At 34.4% G+C, this 19,563-nt stretch overlaps 1 protein-coding gene across 1 annotated transcript in view; it reads left to right on the top strand.

Moving 5' to 3' along the window:
- The window catches only part of CENPE (centromere protein E), a gene marked incomplete at both ends in the record, with an annotated part of 73,312 nt that overhangs the window by 10,500 nt on the left and 43,249 nt on the right, over positions 1-19,563 (top strand). The window contains 13 exons of the mRNA XM_082653349.1: positions 1,527-1,578; positions 3,078-3,165; positions 3,511-3,640; positions 4,596-4,715; positions 5,592-5,750; positions 10,026-10,170; positions 10,836-10,924; positions 11,533-11,700; positions 15,780-15,899; positions 17,784-17,906; positions 17,988-18,153; positions 18,542-18,696; positions 19,192-19,506. Of these exons, the coding sequence (XP_082509475.1) occupies positions 1,527-1,578; positions 3,078-3,165; positions 3,511-3,640; positions 4,596-4,715; positions 5,592-5,750; positions 10,026-10,170; positions 10,836-10,924; positions 11,533-11,700; positions 15,780-15,899; positions 17,784-17,906; positions 17,988-18,153; positions 18,542-18,696; positions 19,192-19,506 (1,830 nt within the window). The remainder of the gene's footprint in view (positions 1-1,526; positions 1,579-3,077; positions 3,166-3,510; positions 3,641-4,595; positions 4,716-5,591; positions 5,751-10,025; positions 10,171-10,835; positions 10,925-11,532; positions 11,701-15,779; positions 15,900-17,783; positions 17,907-17,987; positions 18,154-18,541; positions 18,697-19,191; positions 19,507-19,563) is intronic.

The raw sequence follows: 19,563 nt of genomic DNA, 5'->3' as shown, positions 1-19,563 counted from the left end.
GAAAGCAGTATCTGAGACAGGACTGTAAAGCAGGAGTACATAATTACCTGCCTACTCTTCAAAGAGAGAGATAACTTAAATCTCTGACTTTCTTTTAATGCATTAATAATATTTACTGGGCTCTCAGATTAAAAAACAAAGAGGACATCCCTCCACTACTTACTGTCTCCACTACGACGTCCCTAGCCCAAGCCACCATCATCTCTCACTTATATTCCTGCACTAGCCTCCTAACTGGGCTAACTGCTGCCACTTCTGCCCCTCTCCAGTTCATTCTCCATCTAGGATACCACGGTTGATCTTTCAGAAAGTTAAATCAAGATACGTCACTCTTTTGATTAAAGCCCTCTCTTGGCTTCCCATTGTGCTTGGAAAATCCAACGTTCTTACCCCTACTTACAAAGCTCTGCATAATCTGACTCCTACCTCCTTCTCTTATGCTATGTGTTCCATTGCCACTTCACCAACTCTGCCAGGTTGCCCTTTTTATTTTTTGAGCATACCAAGCTCACTTCTGTTTTGTGACTGAGTGTACTGGCTGCTCTTTTAATCTGCACTGTGCTTCCCTTGGTTTTACATGGCTGCCTCCCTCTGTCATTCCAGATCTGAGCTTAATGGGAAGTCTACCCCTACCACTCAGTCCAGAGAACCTACTCTGTCCCTTCTTTCCTCTTCCAGGACTCTCTTTAAATTATCTGTATTACATTTACCAGGTTATGTTTCCTATCTGTCTTCTTCTGTCTTCTCAGCAACTTCCTCCTCTCCTCTTACCACTCCATATAGAATATAAGCTCTATCAGGACAGGGACCTTACTTGTCGAATTCATTGCCATATCCCTAGCACCTAACATACTGCCTGAAGCATGACAGTCACTTTTTTCCAACAATATTTGTGAAATGAAAGAGGTCCGTGCTTTTAAAGATGCTACAGTAGAGTCAGAGACAAATGACTAGCTCCACACAATAAGTGCTGTAAGAATAAGTCATCTATAATGACCTCTGGGTACAGTCAAAAGAACAACTCATTCAAGGTATGGGAGGAGAAAGGATAAAATCAGCAAAGCTACATTGAGCAGGTAACATTTGCCTTTGGTCCTGAATAAAGACTAGGGGCGATCTAGAACTTTAGAAGTAACAAATAGAATGGCAAAAGGTAGCACTTAGGAGTGTAGAAGTACATGAGGCGTTTAGGGTGTAGTGAGTAGTTCAGCTAGAGTTAGGAGTAAGTAATGAATAGATATGATGCTGGGGCCACACAAGTGCCAGACTGCAAAGAATCACATTCATATGATAAGGTTTTGAACTTTGTGTAGTAAATAGAAAACCTATTCTGGTGGCATTATGGAGGATACAAAGAAGGAACAAGGGTTACAGATCGGTTTGACAAGGGAAGGCCTGAACAGTGGGGTGAAAGATGAGGGTACAGATGGGGTGTTCAAGTAAACTATGTGTTTTAAATGTTCTTTCAGTAGTTTGGGTTTTATCTCATTATGCTTCCTAAAGGTTTATTATCATCTGTCTTACAGAATTTGGTTGATCTTGCTGGCAGTGAAAGAGCGGCTCAAACAGGTGCTGAAGGTAATGAAAACTTATGAAATATGTTGGTCTGAGTGTCTTCCTGTTCTTTCACAGAATAAAAGTGCTACCATGCATTTTAGAAACTAATAATGACAATAATAATTTTGTGATAAAAGTCCTTCATGTAAAAAGCAGCTTATGTATGTGGCTAATTATCTAATTTGGGCTACTATAGCATCAATTAAAAAACTAGAACTGTACAGTTGATAGGATTGTATAGCTGAAAAGCTCGTGAGAGTACCATGAAAACCATCTAAATTTCCATATCAGGTAAGAAAATTCAGAAGGGAAGTGGGGCACAAAATTAATATACAGACATTAATAATTCTATAATACACATAACCAGTTAGAATATTTAGTGTGCAAAAAGACTCAATTTACAATGATGGCTTAAAAGGTGTAATACCTAGGAAGAAACTCAACAAAAATTGCACAGGGCCAAAATAAAGAAAACTTCAAAACAGACCTGAAGGACATAACCAAATACTTCAACAAATGGAAAAGCATACTTAGATGGGAAGGTGCAAAATCATAAAGATGTCAAGCCTCTCTCTGTGTTCATTTCCTGCAGCCTGACATAAAGACACCCTGCTGAGCATGGCCTATATCCACCAGACCAGACCCATGAACGGGAAATAAATGCTTATTGTTTTAAGGTGGCTTGTTAAGCAGTGATATTACAGCAATAGCTGAATAATGCACCTGTGAAATAACAGCTATTCAGAGTTATTTATTGCAGTATTTTTTGTATACATGGTAGATTGAAAACCTACATATCCCTCAACAGGGTTCTAGGTAAATAATTTCTGATACATCCATACAATGGAATTCTATGCTATGAAAAAGAATGAAAAAGACCAGTGTTTACTGATATGATGCACAATATACTGCCAAGTGAAAAAAGCAAAGTGCAAAATAGTGTGTATAGTATGCTACTATTTGTCTGAAAAAGAAAGGGGAGAAATGAATATATATGAACTTGTATTTCTACAAATCTAGAAGAATAAATAATAAACATGGTTTACTGGTAGAGGGAACAGGAACTGGTTGGGGCATAAAACTGGAATAGAGCTTTTTCCAGGTACTTTTTTTTAATGTTAGAGTCATGTGAGCATACTCACAATATTAAAATGAGAACTTTTTTTGGTTTTGAGCCTATAGTTGTCTATATTTGAAGGTTTGGAAAAAATAGATTTGAATGGAGGAATTAGAGGAGCTCTTTTAGACAATGGGCTTTCCCTCCCTCTTATTCTTTTCTTAGTCATCTTTTTCATTTTGCCATTTCTCTCAGGTGATAACCTTTCTGATTCACCTAATTGGGGGAGGGTTAGGGAGAGAGCTCCTCCACCAGTGGTATTAAAGGTGAGCTCAGATCTGGTCCAAAGCATGGACTTCAACATCTGTCCCTTTAATTTCTACTTTCTCTCATAATTTACTGATAAGTTCATCATCCAGTACAGGGCTCAATTTTAGTTTTTATATTTGTTTAATAAATGCAGGTTTGCGACTCAAAGAAGGCTGTAATATAAATCGAAGCTTATTTATTTTGGGACAAGTGATCAAGAAACTTAGTGATGGACAAGTTGGGTATGTTTATCCCACTGTACTCTATCTGTTAATGCTTATGTTTTCATTAGGTCGAGAATTGTAATATTTTATTGACACTCAAATAAATGTTCTTATTTCATATATTCAAAAGCTTTCATGACTCTGTGATCATGCTTGGCTTCTTATACATATGATTGTGTCCTACTAAATTTACTTTCTATATTTTAAATATTTTTTAGTTAGTAGTTTTGATCTGCCTGATGTAACCTGTAAATAATTAATTTTTTTAACTGTAGCTATTTTAAGTTTCTACATTAAGAACCAACCACTTTTGTTATATAAAAATTCTTACTCTTTTTCTTCCCAAACTCATTTCTCACTAAGTGGTTTCATAAATTATCGAGATAGCAAATTAACACGAATTCTCCAGAATTCCTTGGGAGGAAATGCAAAAACACGTATTATCTGCACAATTACTCCAGTGTCTTTTGATGAAACTCTTACTACTCTCCAGGTGAGTGTGATTTTTATCTCAGCTTAATAGGAGGGGATATCATCTTTAAGAAGGAAAAATTACCTACTAAAAATAGGTAGAGTTTTTTTAATTCACATAACTACCTGTTAAAATAAAATTACATGTTGTCTGCTAAATAGCATTTCTTAATTTTCCCAAAATTCAATCATTCATATCCCACCTCCACAATTTTTGCCACATCCAACACTATTTTACTGAAATTGACTTGATATTTTTCTTTTACAAACTCACTTTTTTACTTAATTGATTATGAAAGGAAACGTTATATCAGTTCCGTAAATGAAAAACTAGTATCACTTGCAACAAATAGAAGGTGACCCAAAAAACATGTGTATGTGCTTATAATAAAATAATTCCTAAATTCCTGCTAGCTAATTGTTGCCTGCCTTTGCACTGAGCCTAAGGCCTGCATTTTATGTTTAAAAAAGGAGAGAGGCGAGTAGGGGGGAATTGAATTGTCAGTAGAATAGCTGTCTCAATGAAGGATTCAATGTTTTATATAATGGATACCTTCATGTACCCACTTAAAGTAACTTCTGATACTCATACTCTAAGAAACATTGCTTTAAATAGCTACTGAGCACTGAGTCGAGGTACTGTCAGAGAAAACAGATAGAAAATAGAGTCCCTGGCTTCACAGAATGTATAGTCTTATAGGGAAGATAAGACCTGTCTTCCAACATGATTGCCTTGGATTAATACTTAAGTAGCTAGTAAGTAGGATAGCCGTTCAAAGGAAGGAGAGAGGCTTTTGACTGGAGCATTACAGGCATTGTTACAGGGACATAAAATGCACTCTGTACTCAAAAGTATTAAACTACCTGGGAAGAGTACTGATTTTTCTTTACAAAACTTAATTACAGGAAGACCAGATATTATTAATTTACTTAATTTTTGTGTGTGGAGCACATAACACTCTTGTATTTTTTCCCAGTTTGCCAGCACTGCTAAACATATGAAGAATACTCCTTACGTTAACGAGGTATCAAATGATGAAGCTCTCCTGAAAAGATACAGAAAAGAAATAATGGATCTTAAAAAGCAATTAGAGGAGGTATGTGTGAACCATGTATTTCAGTAAAGAGTAGGGACAGATTTAGAATTGAGATCTACCTAATCGCCCAGAGATTCTTAAGTCATCAATATCTGAGTTTTGCAACCTAAATTTAAAACAGCTTTCAACTAAAGAAATCAACTCATAAAAATTTGAGTTTAATTTACTATAAACTGAAAGATTTGGTTTCTTGAAGTTATTTTAGAGTTTGTTTTTCATTTTCAAAGGGGAAAATTTGATATTTTCAAGTGGGCCAAGTGGAGATAATTTTTTTTTTTTAATTGTCACAAATTATACATAGGGAATTAGGTTAAAAAAGAGAGATCATGTATAGGTACCTAAAACTACTTTCTCTAGTTTCACGTTAACTTGAATTTTTCTTCCAACCCTGAGATAGCAATCTAATAAGATAGCATAATCACTTGTCATTGTTTGTTTTAACTATTATGGTCCTCTATTTTATATAAATCTTGCATTTTAGTGATCTTTTTAGGAATAAGCTAAAATATCAAATGGTAGTCTTATGAAAACATCTCTTCCTTTGCTGTAGGTATTCAAATCTCTGCTTTTATGACTTCTCTGTCTACTATTTATATATTTTTAGGCAACTAATAGAATTGCTTTAAGAGCATTGTAATGGCATATAGAATAGTGACATGAGAAGAAATGTATATTTGACTTTATTTTTAGTTTGAGAAATTACTGATTATGGTAACTGTGTATTGGTGTTCTGCAGGTAGGGTATATTTTATTTCAATAAAATTAAAATTCTCTTAGTTCACATACAAATTTCTATTCTGTTCTTTTAAGCTACTTTCGAAGTTTTAAAATCTAGCTACATTTGTTATTAACATAACCCAATATTACATTCTGTAGGTTTCTTTAGAGACTCGAGCCCAGGCAATGGAAAAAGACCAAATGGCACAACTTTTGGAAGAAAAAGATTTACTTCAAAAAGTGCAGATTGAGAAAATTCAAAACTTAACACGGATGCTGGTGACCTCTTCTTCCCTCACATCACAACAGGAATTAAAGGTAAAATTTAAAAGATGACAACTTAAACTTGGTATACAGAGAATAGAACGGGTATTCCTATGTGTTTATTACATAGTTATGCATTTCTTATCTTTTGATACAGTGTATTCAAGAAACCCAGAACTTTTGTGTTGCTATTTACCTATATAGCAACAAAACACCTAAGAGAAGAGGTTTATTAAAAAATACTGATCCCTAATGTAGAGGTCCTAATTCAAGGATTCAAGCTTACCACCTGTGTTTTCTTCTAGGAGTTTTATGGTTTCAGGTGTTAACATTCAAGTCTTTAATCAGTTTGAGTTGATTTTTGTGTATAGTGTAAGATAGTGGCCCAGTTTCGTTCTTTTGCGTATGGCTGTCCAGTTTTTCCAACATCATTTACTGAACAGACTGTCCTTTCCCTATTGTATCTTCCTGGTTCCTTTGTTGTAAATTAATTGATCATATATGTGTAGGGTTTATTTCTGAGCTCTCTGTTCTGTTCCATTTGTCTATGTGTCTGTTTTTATGGCACTATCATACATATTGTTTTGATTGCTATAGCTTTGTAATACAGTTTGAAATCAGGAAGCATGCTGCCTCCAGCTTTGCTCTTCTTTCTCAAGATTGCTTTGGCTATTTGGAGTCTTTCATGGTTTAGAGTCTAGAGTATATTCAAGGAATCTATTTGCAATATGCTTCTTAAGAACTTCAAATAAAATTAATTAGGGATTGGAAACCACAGATGTCTAGAGTATGTGGGAATATTTTCTGTTTAAAGAAACAGAAATATTAGTATCAGGAAATTGATCTAGAATATAGATCAACATACTGATCAAAATTCTGGCTTCCAGTTTTTGTGGTTTTTATTTTTACTAGAGTAGGGATTTATTTATCCAACAAATATTTTCTTAAGAGCACAGCCTCTGGATTTGAACTACCTGGTTTTGAATCCCTGTTCTGTCAGTTCCTAACACTTGACCTTGGGCAATTTCTCAAATACACTTTGCTGCAGTTTCCTTATCTGTGATATATAGCTTGATCCCCACCTCATAGGATTGTTGTGAGAATTAAGTGAAGTAACATACAGTACATGCTTAACACTATAATTTCTGCTCAGCAAATCCTCAATAAATATATACTATTAAGATAATTATTAATAGACATTATGTTCAGGTCACCATTCTAAGTATTTAGAAGATGCTCTAGATCAATTTGTTGACTGAGTGATGAGTAGGAAATAGCCCAGTGGGAGGCGTAAGGAATAGTGTTTCAGGAAGACACTTAAATGTACAGAAGCTTAAAATTGGGGGAAAACAGTATATTTCTTGGACTTTCTGGTGGCAGGGGCATTTTAAAACCTCAGTGAAGGACTTGAATGTTGCATTATGCTAAGGACAAGGAAAAGCCTTGTATGGAACATAATCGGAATTGCATTTTGGGAAGGTGAGGCTATTATGTGCATCAGATAGATTGGGCCTCTGCAATGATTGTGGCTCTGGAGGTGGAAGAAATCGGATAAACTGGAGAGCTATTTGGGAGGTAGCCTCAACAGGATTTTGTGATTATGTAGACACAGCGGCAGAGAAAGGGAGAAGGAGGTATCCAAAATGACTTGGCTGGCATTACTAGGCTTTCTGGGTAGCTGGTAGCATATTCACTGAGTTGAGGAACACTGAATGAAGAGCAGTGGAGCTGCTCAGTGTTTGATTCAGGACATCTCCATTTTAAGATGTCAGGCAGTCGAAAATGTGAAAGGTCTGACATGGAGGTATCAGTTTGGCATTAACTACTGCAGATCCAACTTAGAGTCCTGGGAATGGGTGAGCTTGCTCTGGAAGCATGTTGAAAATGGAAAAAACAGAGGGTCAGGCACAAAACCCCATGAAACAACAACTTTTTAGGTAAAGGCGGTAAAGAAGAATCCCTGAAGGAACCCATGTTTAGCTCAGAATTTAGAAGGAAACCAGCTGAATGTGGTAACCAAGGGAACAGAGTATTTCAGAGTGGTAGTGGTCAGCATTGTCACATTCTGCTGAGAAGTTAAGTAAGATACACATAGACAAAAATGCTTTGGATTTAGAAATAAGAAGCTCATTTGCAAAAGCAATTTTGAGTTATGTGCTGGTAGTGAAAGCCACCTTGCAGTGGCTTGAGATGACTCAAAGGGATGGAATCTTGAATACAGTAGAAGGGTCTGGCCTTAGAAGGAGAAACATCTATTCATGATAACAAGGACAGAGGAAAGGATAGGCATCAGTTCAGGTAATGCTTTTGTAAGTTTAGGCTTTTATTGTCTTTCTGAAGTAGGAAGTTTAATTTTTCTGCTCTGATAGCAGGAGATGGTGGAGACACAAGTTCATAGACAATGCTAAGAGTTTGAAATAGTATAGCCTTTATAGGGAATAGAAAAGAAAGCCAACAAGGAGGAAAAGAGTCTTACCGGGAAGCATTAAGGACCCAGGTGATGGTGGCAGCCAGTCTTCTGACTGTATGCCCTGGCAGTGTTCAGGAGGCTGATAAAGTCTTAAAAGACAGTGTAATTCATCTGTGTGTACACTGTGTTGGAATAGGTTTGGGGAACAGATATTGGGTCAAATAATTTGAGGCTGTTGACCCAAAAACATGGTTGAAGTGATGATCTATGGAATCTAAGATGATAGGAAGAGAAAAACAGGAATAAAGTAAGGTACCTTGTAAGCTAAGTAACTATAATGGGATTAACTAGATAAAGAAAGTGGAGGATAGCCACTGTACTAAGAGCATGTCTGGGTTTATGAGTTTGAGATAATGACAAGGTCCAGGAGTGGCTTTGGGAGCACGTGGAGTTGAGGTGAAGGTCTTTGGAGTCAAACATGTATGTACAGCTAGGTTTTTGCAGAGCAGTCTGTGGAAAGGGCTGGCTATTTCAAGCAAAAGGGTAGTATGTGGTAGAGGCATGAAAGCATGCAGAATATTCTGGGGACAGCAGATAATGTTGACAGGCAATGCAGTAGAATGGTTGGTGGATAGGCTCTGAAGTCAACAGGCATGGGCTCAGCTTCCAGTTGGCTGTATGACTCTACTCAGCTTCTCCAAACTTTCTGGACACCCAGCTCAACTATAAAATGGATGTAGTAATAGAGGATTGTTGAGAGGATCAAATAAGAGGAGATAATGCTTGTACTAGTAGAGACACAAGAGAAGAATGCTAGCTGTGAAATATGGAAAGACACAAACACTTAGGAAGTGGGCAGGGGAAGAGAAACCAGCAAAGCAGAATGAGAGATGAAGACAGCTAGCTGGGTGGGATAAGAATCAGGAGACAGAAATGCCCCTGAAGGGATGAGGAAGAAGTAGATAGATGATGAGGAAGAAGACAATGTAGAAACTAAAAGAAAATGGTAGCTAGAGAGAAGTGAGGAGGCAAGGGATTGTTTTTTTAAAACTCAACAGCAGATAAATAAGCTTGAGCATTCGTACAGCTAAGAGGAAGGAGCTAGGGAAGATGATAGATGAACAGATAACTGAGTGGAACAGAACTGGGCACCCAAAAGTGCTTTCGGTAGCTCTAAGGGGGCAGCAACAGTTGTCCCTTCCGTATATCCCCAGGTTACTTGAAGAGTTGAGAGTCAACCGATTCCTTTCAGTTACATTCCAGAGAAGCTTATAAGTAAACCTTCTAATAAAATATGCAATTTAAATAGTAGTTTCATCAAATTTATTATGGGGTTAAATACTGATCTGAAAAGTTTGAATATGTTTTCTTATCTCAGGTTATCCTTAAACTGGTAAGATATTAAAGTAGATTTAGTAAACATTCTGCCAAGTCGATGGGGTTTTTTGTTTGTTTGTTTTGGTTTTTTTTGTTTGTTTGTTTTTATTTATTTATTTTGGCTGCATCGGGTCTTAGTTGCGACACACAGGATCTTCACGGAGGCACGCAGGATCTTTTGTTGCCGCGCGCGCGTGGGCTCTTTGTTGCAGTGCTTCTGTCTAGTGGCCACAGGTTTTCTCTCTCTAGTTGTGGCGTGTGGGCTCCAGAACACGTGGACTCTGTAGTTTGCAGCGTGGGAGCTCTCTAGTTGAGGCGCAGGAGCTCAGTAGTTGTGGCGCAGGCTTAGTTGCCCTGTGGCATGTGGGATCTTAGTTTCCCGACCAGCGATCGAACCTGCGTCCCCTGCATTGGAAGGTGGATTCTTTACCACTGGACCACCAGGGAAGTCCCAATGGTTTTTTAAAATGGAAACTAGTTCCCTTGTTTTAAGATGTTGAGCCCAGATCTGTGTGAGGTAATTTTGATTTCTTTCTCTTCAGGCTAAAAAAAAACGAAGAGTTACTTGGTGCCTTGGCAAAATTAACAAAATGAAGGACTCAAACTATGTAAATGAATTCAATATGCCAGTGAATGTAACAACAAAAACACATAAGGCTGCTGTAACTTTAGGAGAAATTGATGAATGTGAGTACTTTTTCAATTAGTTTTAATTATAAAAACATCCCTCTAAAGAGAGACTTTATTTATAACTCAATTAATGTGATAAACACATTTAAATAAAATGTATGTATTTTAGGTGTAATTACAATGGAGATAATGATAAAAATAAGTAATTTTAAGAAAGTGAACGTTCATGACGTTCTCTATTTCTAGATTTCTTAAGAATAATGCATTATAGTTGAAACACATGTTTTTATTCTAATCATTATCCAGTTAAATTAGTATCCATATAACAAACATCAGCCTTAAACTCTGCTAACCTTGAAAGGATGGCGTTTACACAGGAATCCGTTTCAAAATTATGTCTCCAACATAGTTATAAATATTTTTTAGGGGCATTTTTAAATCTACTTAAAATAATCAAATCTCAAATTTAGAATTTGTCCTTTTTACCTATATTGTATTAAGGACCCCTGTATGTTATCACTCATTCTAACCAGTGATCTTAATTGACATAATAATTTAAATGATCACGTTTGTTGTTAATGTATTCTTGGCTATGATCATACTGTGAGCACGTATTAGCTAATTTGAGTTTATTACCTCTGATCAGATTTTTTTTTTATCTTTGAGTTTTAAGAAACTTAATAACAAGCTTATGGATAAATTTCTTTTCCCTCTAATTATAGCTGTCTGTTCAGAGTCTGATATTTTCAGTAACACTCTTGATACATTAACTGAGATAGAGTGGAATCCAGCAACAAAGCTACTAAGTCAGGTAACTTAAATGTATTTTACAGAGTATTATCCTTTTACTCTTTTTTAAATTCATTTGTTATCGGGGTTTATTGTTGTTGCTGTAACACATTTCTAGCTCTGACTTAATTTCAGTAACAGTTTTGCTTCTAATTAAGGCCAGTAGAGTTTTAAAGGTCAATAAATAATCCCTCAGTTTCATTTCCTAGATTCAGAGCTACCTGAGAAATAAGATAGTAGTCAGACAGGTGGAGAGTTAAATTATCAGCTTTATTACTAAGGAGCTTAAGGATCTGTATTCCATTATGAGCGCTACCTCCTACTTCTGACTCAGCTTTTCTAGTCAGACACAGACAGAGCATTTGTTTATGATTTATTTTTTTTTAATTTTAACCCTTTCAAAATAGTCGTCTTCTATTCTAAGTTAGCTAATTTACCAAAATGCAGATCCTTTATCTTACTCTGGATCAAGCTAGACCATTAAAAAGTTATTGAAGAAGAAAATGGCCTAAACCACCAAACGATTCAAGGTTAAATTAATTATTTGGTTAATCCAAATTTTGTTAAGGAAACAAACAATATATGATCGGAATTCTCTCTGACTTGAAAATTTGGGTTTGTTTGCAATAGGAAAACTTAGAAAGTGAATTGAGTTCACTTCGTGCAAACTATGATAATCTGGTGTTAGACTATGAACAACTAAGAAGAGAAAATGAAGAAATGGAATTGAAATTAAAAGAAAAGAATGATTTGGATGAATTTGAGGCTCTAGAAAGAAAAGCAGAGAAAGATCAAGAGGTAAAGGATGTGGAAATATGAAACTAAACTAAAACCACACATTTAAATGAGGTATCATTCTCTTAAAGGTATTTCTAAGGTTGAGATATTGGGGATCCAACCATTTTCCGTATGTATACACAATTTAGAGAACTTGAGAAATAATTTATTTCTATTTTAAAAAAGTTGAATCATATTTGTTTCACTTGTGCTTATGCACAAGAAGAAGAAATTAAGAACATCTTTAGGAAGGTTTGGTGAATGTGCCTATTGATGGATTTGTCTTGAAGAAGTTATTTCCTTATAATTTGTATATTAAAATATTTAATTTATTAACATATCAGAAGTCCTGCCTAGAACGTAGCCATTTCCTACTGAGACCGACATGAATTTTAATATGTTGCTGAATATTTTATATATGGATACTACCTATTAATGGATTTTGTTTTCTTTAGAAAATATTTTCCTAAATAGCTAGAACATTAGAATAGCTAGGGAAGCTAATTTTGCACATTTCTTTTTCCATATAAGAAACTTACTGTGAAAATTAGTATAATTAATACTAAATAATTTTAATGGAATTTTTAGAAATGAAATGGATCACTTAAATTTTTCAAGTGTGTAGTATTAGGCTACATGTTAAAGAGAATGTAATCCATAAACCATCAGACTTTGGGGACTTGGTAACTGTCCAGAAGAATTCAAGCAATTTCTTAGTGTGGAGAGTCTTTAACCTAGAGTTCATAGACCCTATGAAATTATTCTATAGAATTTTGGAGTGCATATTCAGTTTTGTGGAGTAAGAATCCATAGCTGTTATCAGACTTGTGACGTGATCCACGAATCCCCTCAAAAATAAGAGCTGGTGTTTTGATGTAGGTAAAACATGAGTTAATTTGCAGCTACTTATTTCTGTATGGAGAGCCCAAAGGGACACAGTTCCTTTTCCTCAGTATCAAAGTTTCTCACCTACTTTTCTTTTTTAAAAAGAAAAAAAAATTCTGTGCCAAAACTATTATTTCTGTTCTACCTACAAATTACATTTACTCCTACATTTCATAGGTATTATATCCTGAGAGGCAAAAGTCTATAACTTCTCTACAGACTTTCATTTAATTTGTTTTAAAATTTGTGAATTCGCAGAATGTAAAACTTCATGAAAAGAACAGTAGACTTCATAAACAGTTTTATTGAGAGGGGGTGCTCTAGTGTTGTGGTTAAGAGCACGGTCTCTGGAGCAAACTACCTGGAATGAAGCCCTAGTTCTGCTGTTTATTAGCTCACCACAGATTTGAGCCTGTCACGAATTATTGGCAAGGCTTTGAGCAAGTCATCACGTCTCTCAGGGCTTACGTTTTTGTGTATCTTCCTCCTTGAAGTTAGATCGGGAGCTTGTCAAGTCCCCTTCTAACTCCAAAATCTCACCTAATTTTTTTGTATATATCTTATAAAAAAATACGGTATAAAATTACCTTTGGGCATGTGTGTAGCAGTAATTTCTCTAATTTTTCTTACATCACTTATACATTCAATTAATTATTAAAATCAAAGCTCACTGAATTGACTCACACACGAAAAGATTACAAAATAACACAGAATATATGCCTTGAATCTCACATCTCGATTTTTTTTTTTCTTTTTACAGTTAAGGGGGAAAATAATCCTATTCTCTTTACTTTTACTTAGACACACATTGAAATTCTAGGTTCTGTGAGGTAACCTAAAAGTTTAAGTAATATAGACTTACTCTGTTCAAAGACAGTTTTACAATATGCATTTCATGTTAAACTACAAATACAAATGTAGGTGTATGCAACAAAATATGTTCTGAAACCTACATTTTGGGGAAAAGTTTAACCAAAACGGAGTAAAGGTCAAATTACGGCCTTAGAATATGTGGCCATTGCCCTAGTTTCCTAAGGGTTTTGTCAAAAATCACTAAAGCTGTGGATAATTTTCAAGTGGAGATACAGTAATATAAGATGTTTAAATAGTAATTTTAGAGAAAGGAATAAACAAGGTCAAGTATTGTCACGATCAGGGAACAAGAGAAATTTCATCTCTCTACCTATTTTAACTTGATTTAATTTTATAATTTTCACAACTTGGAGATGTTTAAGAAGTTAATTATTTCATTTCACCTGCTGAAAATTACAGTTGAAATATGCAATATTTTCTTTGTAACAGTGGATTAACCCTATCATATCGTGTACTTTCTCTATGCTCTGCATCTTAAATATCATTGGGAGAGTGTACTCAGCTCTTTTCAAAAGTGACTTAATCTTTTTCTGTTTGTGTGAACCAGTACTTAAAATTAAGAGTGATTGCAAATGAGAAGTGGGGGAACTTTCCTTTCTAGATGTTTTCAAAAATTAAGGTTGATTATTTAGTTCTTCATTTCTGACAAATGCGGTTTTCTTGCACAAAAGTTAGAAACAGAAGAAAAGGTAAAAGATAGAGCCAATTTAAATTATAATCAATACAGATGTCTAAAACTTTGCTGAACAATGGTAACCACTCATCACATATGGCAATTGAGCACTTGGAATGGGGCCAGTCTCAAGTGACTTAAGTATGAAAAAAAGAATATACAATATTACATTAATTTTTTAATACTGATGAAGAAATAATATTTTGCATATATTAGGTTAGATAAATTATATTAAAATTAATTCTGCCTGCTTCTTTTTACTTTTTTTAAAGGTGGCTCTTAGAAAAATTTTAATTATAAATTTGGCTCACATTATATTTCTGTTGACTCATGCCGACCTAAAATACGAATGTCAAACCAGCACTAGTCTAAAATCTAAAACTAGTCAGGACTGAATTAGACATCCAGAAAATATTATTTAAACAAGGTGCTATTTTTGTAAGTCCCTTACATTTGACTAGAATTTGCTTTTACTCTTTAAGGACTCATCTGATAATGATTAAATAATTCTCAGGGTAATTATGTTTATCTTTGTTAAACTGTAGTTTACTTCTTTTGAACACAGAAGTTTCTGGTACTCAAATATTTAATGCTACAGATATTTTGATAAAAAGGAAACTTTAATAGAAGTACTTGTATCTTTAAGTATTCTTTATACTTTTAGACAGTTGAACAATATAAAGCAATAACATCATCTTTCCAGTATTTCCTGTAGAATAAACCAGCAAGGTAATAGTTGATAATGCCATACATATCTCTTTAGCTTTGGTGAAGAAAATATTATTATTTTCTTATAATAATATTATAAAGGTACCACATGAAACTGTCATAATCCAAACCTAAATTCCAAGTCACAACTCATTAAAAAGTATGCCAGTATAAAGCTAGGTGGATAATTTATGGGAAGAGAAAAAAATCTTATAGAATAAATACATTTCTGCACTTAGCTTACCCAAAACAAAAATCTATTTAAAGTATGTTTTTTATAAAGGTTTGATTACCACTCTATCTTATACAGTGGTGGGTACTAATTTGCTTTTGACCTTATTGTAGCTTTATTAACATGACATAACTGTTTTGGGGTCATGCTTAGGCTTTTTTCTTATTTGCTTGTTTTGTGGGGTTTGGGGATTTTTTTTGTTTGGTTGGTTGAGTTTGGGTTTTAGTTATTTATTTATTTTTAAATAATGAGGTGCTTCATTGCAGTAGCTTGAACGGTTGATCTCTGGTAGTTGAACTAGACTGATCTCGCAGTCTTTCTTATTGTGTTGGGTGATTCTAAAGTGGTGAATGAATGCTATCTTTTTTTTTTTTTTTTTTGCTTTATTAACTATTGGTTTGCTCTGTTGCCTGTTCACATGCTCTTACAGATGCAACTAATTCATGAAATTTCCAACTTAAAGAATTTAGTTAAGCATGCAGAAGTGTATAATCAAGATCTTGAGGTGAGCATCTATGTTGGTATTTCTATTGATAAGGAACAAAAACTATAAAACATATATCATATGTAATTGAGCATGATTTCAGAAAATAGAAGGAATTATATTCTTTAAATATCAACGTTTTGAATTTTACTATCTACCAATTTAAACTATTAAATATAATTTCTTTTTAATTCCTTAGAATTAAAACCCAATTAAATTATTTCATTCTCCTTTAATTGTTTTAGGATGTACTAAGTTCAAAAGTAGAGCTGCTTAGAGAAAAGGAAGACCAGATTAAGAAGCTACAGAAATACATAGACTCTCAGAAGTCAGAAAGTATGGAAATGGACTTGCCATACTCATCGGTAAAAATCAGGTTTATTTTGTTGTGTCATCATTTTGGCATTTGTAGTATACTGTCATCATCATCATCGCAAATGTTTATATTGAGCCTACTGTGTGCCAGGCATTGTTCTAATTGTTCTAAATATAGTATTTTATTTAATCCTGTCAGTAACCCTATGAGAGAGGCACTATTAGTATCATTGCCATTTTATGGATAAAGAATCATAGAGAGTTAAGGATATTATCCTTTGATTGAATATAAGTAAGTTAGAGATGAGCTTCCATTAAAAATGAGTAATTCAAAAAATTTTAATGTTTTGCAATTGTTTTATACAAGTGCAGAAGTGTATAGTCAATATCTTCAGGTAAGCACTTGACATTGATTAGTAACTAGAACTGTAAAACATGTAATTGAGCATGATTTCATAAATTTCATTAATTTCATTAATAGATATTAATGCATTCTCATTATAATTATGTAACTATTTTAACAGTTTGATATTTTTCAGAGCTATAGCTGTAGGTGATTTTAGTTGGTATAAGATCATGGCATTAAATAGTATTGAATCTCATGGTGAAATTAACTTTTTTTTCCTTTTTGCTTTCAATCCACCTGATTACTTCAAGAAACTATCAGTTGGATTCTAGTTTTTAACTTTTTTAAAAAGGCAACAGTTACTAGCTGGAAAGTTTAGAATATTAGTTTCTATTGTTCTTCTTTTGTTTTCATTTGAGTTTTTCAGAGTACTTTTTCTTACCTTCTATTAGTACTCTTTTGCTACCTTCTATTAATGACAAGTGATTCTTTTTAAAAGTGTTCTCATTGTTCTGAGGCCCTGGGACGAAAGGCACTTTCATATCATCCTGGAGTATCTGTTGATAGAATGGCAAATAGAATTGCCCATTTTTTTAAATTGATGTTTATTTTTTTCTCTTTATCCATCCAATTTATTTATTCATTCATGCATGCATGTTTGTATTAATATTTTGCCAAGTACATACGGTTGAATTCATGTAAGTGCAAGTCATGTTGAAATGCCACTTCTTTCTAAAAATGAGACTGGATTTTTTTTTTTTTTTTTTTTTTTTTTTTTTTTTTTTGCGTTAGGCGGGCCTTTCTCTGTTGTGGCCTCTCCCGTTGCGGAGCACAGGCTCCGGACGCGCAGGCCCGGCAGCCATGGCTCACGGTCCCAGCCACTCCACGGCATGTGGGATCCTCCCGGACCGGGGCACAAACCCGCGTCCCCTGCATCGGCAGGCGGACTCTCAACCACTGCGCCACCAGGGAAGCCCGACTGTGGATTTTTTTTCATGTATTTATCAGTCATTTGCATTTTCTCTTCTATGAGTTGCCTGTTCATATCTTTTCTCTATTTTTCTGTTGGATTATTTATCTTTTTCTTTTCAATTTGTGATTTAACATCCTTAATTTTAACTATTAGCTAGTCATCTGTCATGTTTTGCAGAGAGTAACTTAAAATAATACATATCAAATTTTAAGAGGCTAGCTGAGCAACAATTGTGTTAACCTTTTTAAACAATAACAGAATTATAGTACTTCTATACAATGCTTTTATCCTTTTGAAAAATATAGCCAGAATTTTTTAAATATTTTTTTTTTGGTCACTCTGTGCCACTTGCAGGATCTTAGTTCCCCGACCAGGGATCGAACGCAGTCCCCAGCGGTGAAAGCACCGAGTCCTAACCGCTAGAATGCAGGGAATTCCCTAAAATATTTTTACTATTTGAAATGTTAATTTTTTAATCTATTCCAAAAATACATTTGGCAATTCGCATATTTTAACCATTTTTGATTTGTTAGGAATAACATACATGTACGTGTTAAGTCTTTTCCAACTCTAACAAAGTTAGATTTCACAAAATCCCTTTTGTCATGTGTATAGGAAAACACTGAAGACTTAAAGCAAATGAAACAGACTCTGCTTGATGCTGAAACCGTAGCTCTTGACGCCAAGAGAGAATCAGCCTTTCTCAGAAGTGAAAATCTAAAGGTGAAAGAAAAAATGGTAAGTTATTTTTGTAATATTTGTAAAAACAGTTGCAATGATCAGTACATTTCTGTGAATCTGCAGTGTTTCTCTCAATAGAAAGAACTTGCAAGTACATGCAAGCAAATGGAAAATGATATTGAGTTATATCAAAGCCAGTTGGAGGCGAAAAAGAAAATGCAAGTTGATCTGGAGAAAGAATTACAATCTTCTTTTAATGAAATAACAAAACTCACCTCCCTTATAGATGGCAAAGTTCCAAAAGGTATTTCATCATTTCAGACTTATCTCTTTGCAAATCTGACTTTATACAGAAATGTACCTAAAAGATTTTGCAACTATATTGCAGTAATTAAAAATCCATTATTCTCTGGTGTTTTTAATAGCTTAATATGAAGTTTTAATGTCATTTGGTATCTGTATTTATAAATGTTTCCTTGGACCTCAAACCATAAGGGTTTAAAAGTTATTTTTCAAATAAATTGAACCCAATCTTGGACAAGGTGATTAACAGTTGGATGAGTGGTTTACCAACACTGGCTCTTTCTTTAATAAATTTTATATAATCTGGTTAAATAATCTAACTATGTATGTAATTTAGATTTACCCAACAACTGCAAGCTGTTTTATTTAACTTACTAAAAATTTCCTAGATTTACTGTCTAATATGGAATTGGAAAGGAAAATTACCCATCTCCAGAAAGCACTGAATAAGGAAGTCGAAGAAAATGAAGCTTTGCACAAAGAAGTTAATTTGCTCTCAGAACTGAAATCTTTACCTTCAGAAGTAGAAATGCTAAGGAAGGAGGTAAACACTTTTTTAAGCAAACAACTCTTACCTTAAAATAAAAACCTTTGCAATAGTGCCTTAAATATTTTGCCATATTTTATTTTAAAGTACCAGCCAAGAGACTGTAAATGCCTGACTCAATTTGTTAGCAATAGAAATATAAGTCAAATTCTAAGAAAAACCATGAAATGCCTGCTACACCAGAAAGTTAGAAAACACTTTAAAATGATAGGTGAGGAATTAAAGGCACATGCTGATTGTGTTTCTACTGTCCTTCTCCATGCAATCCTTACTAGAACCAGAGATTAGAAATCAAAACTTTGAAGGTAAAGTTAAACAGGATAATATATTGTTAAAGAGATGTCACAATAAAAATATTGCCTTTCCTCAGTCAAACCTTTGCTTAATTTCAATGTCTTGAAATTGAGGTGAGGCAGAGAAAGTTTTTTCCTGAAAATTGCTTAAGTAGATCATATATTGCTAACATAGCTAAGTTTGCTTTCTTTTCCATAGATACATGATAAATCTGAAGAGCTCTGTATAATAACATCGGAAAAAGATAAATTGTTTTCTGAAGTAGCTCATAAGGAAAGTAGAATTCAAGATTTACTTGAAGAAATTGGGAAAACTAAAAATGACCTAGCAACTTCCCAGTTGAATTATGAAAGCACTGATCAAGAATTCCAAGATGTTAAAAATCATCATATTGAATTTGAGCAAAAGTATAAGATGGTCCTTGAAGAGAATGCAAAATTGAAACAGGAAATAGGAAATCTCTCTAAAGAAGCTCAAGAACTTGGTTTAAATTTGGATGCTTTGAAGACAGAGGTTGGTACAAGACACCCTCTAGGGAAATGATCTTTAGTCTTAATGGGGTTTGGCTTC

This window comes from Grampus griseus, assembly GCF_964374135.1.
Source record: "Grampus griseus genome assembly, chromosome: 4".
In the NCBI taxonomy this organism is placed as follows: Eukaryota; Metazoa; Chordata; class Mammalia; order Artiodactyla; family Delphinidae; genus Grampus; species Grampus griseus.
Note: the sequence above shows the minus strand (reverse complement) of the source record. Positions and strands in the feature narration are given on the sequence as shown.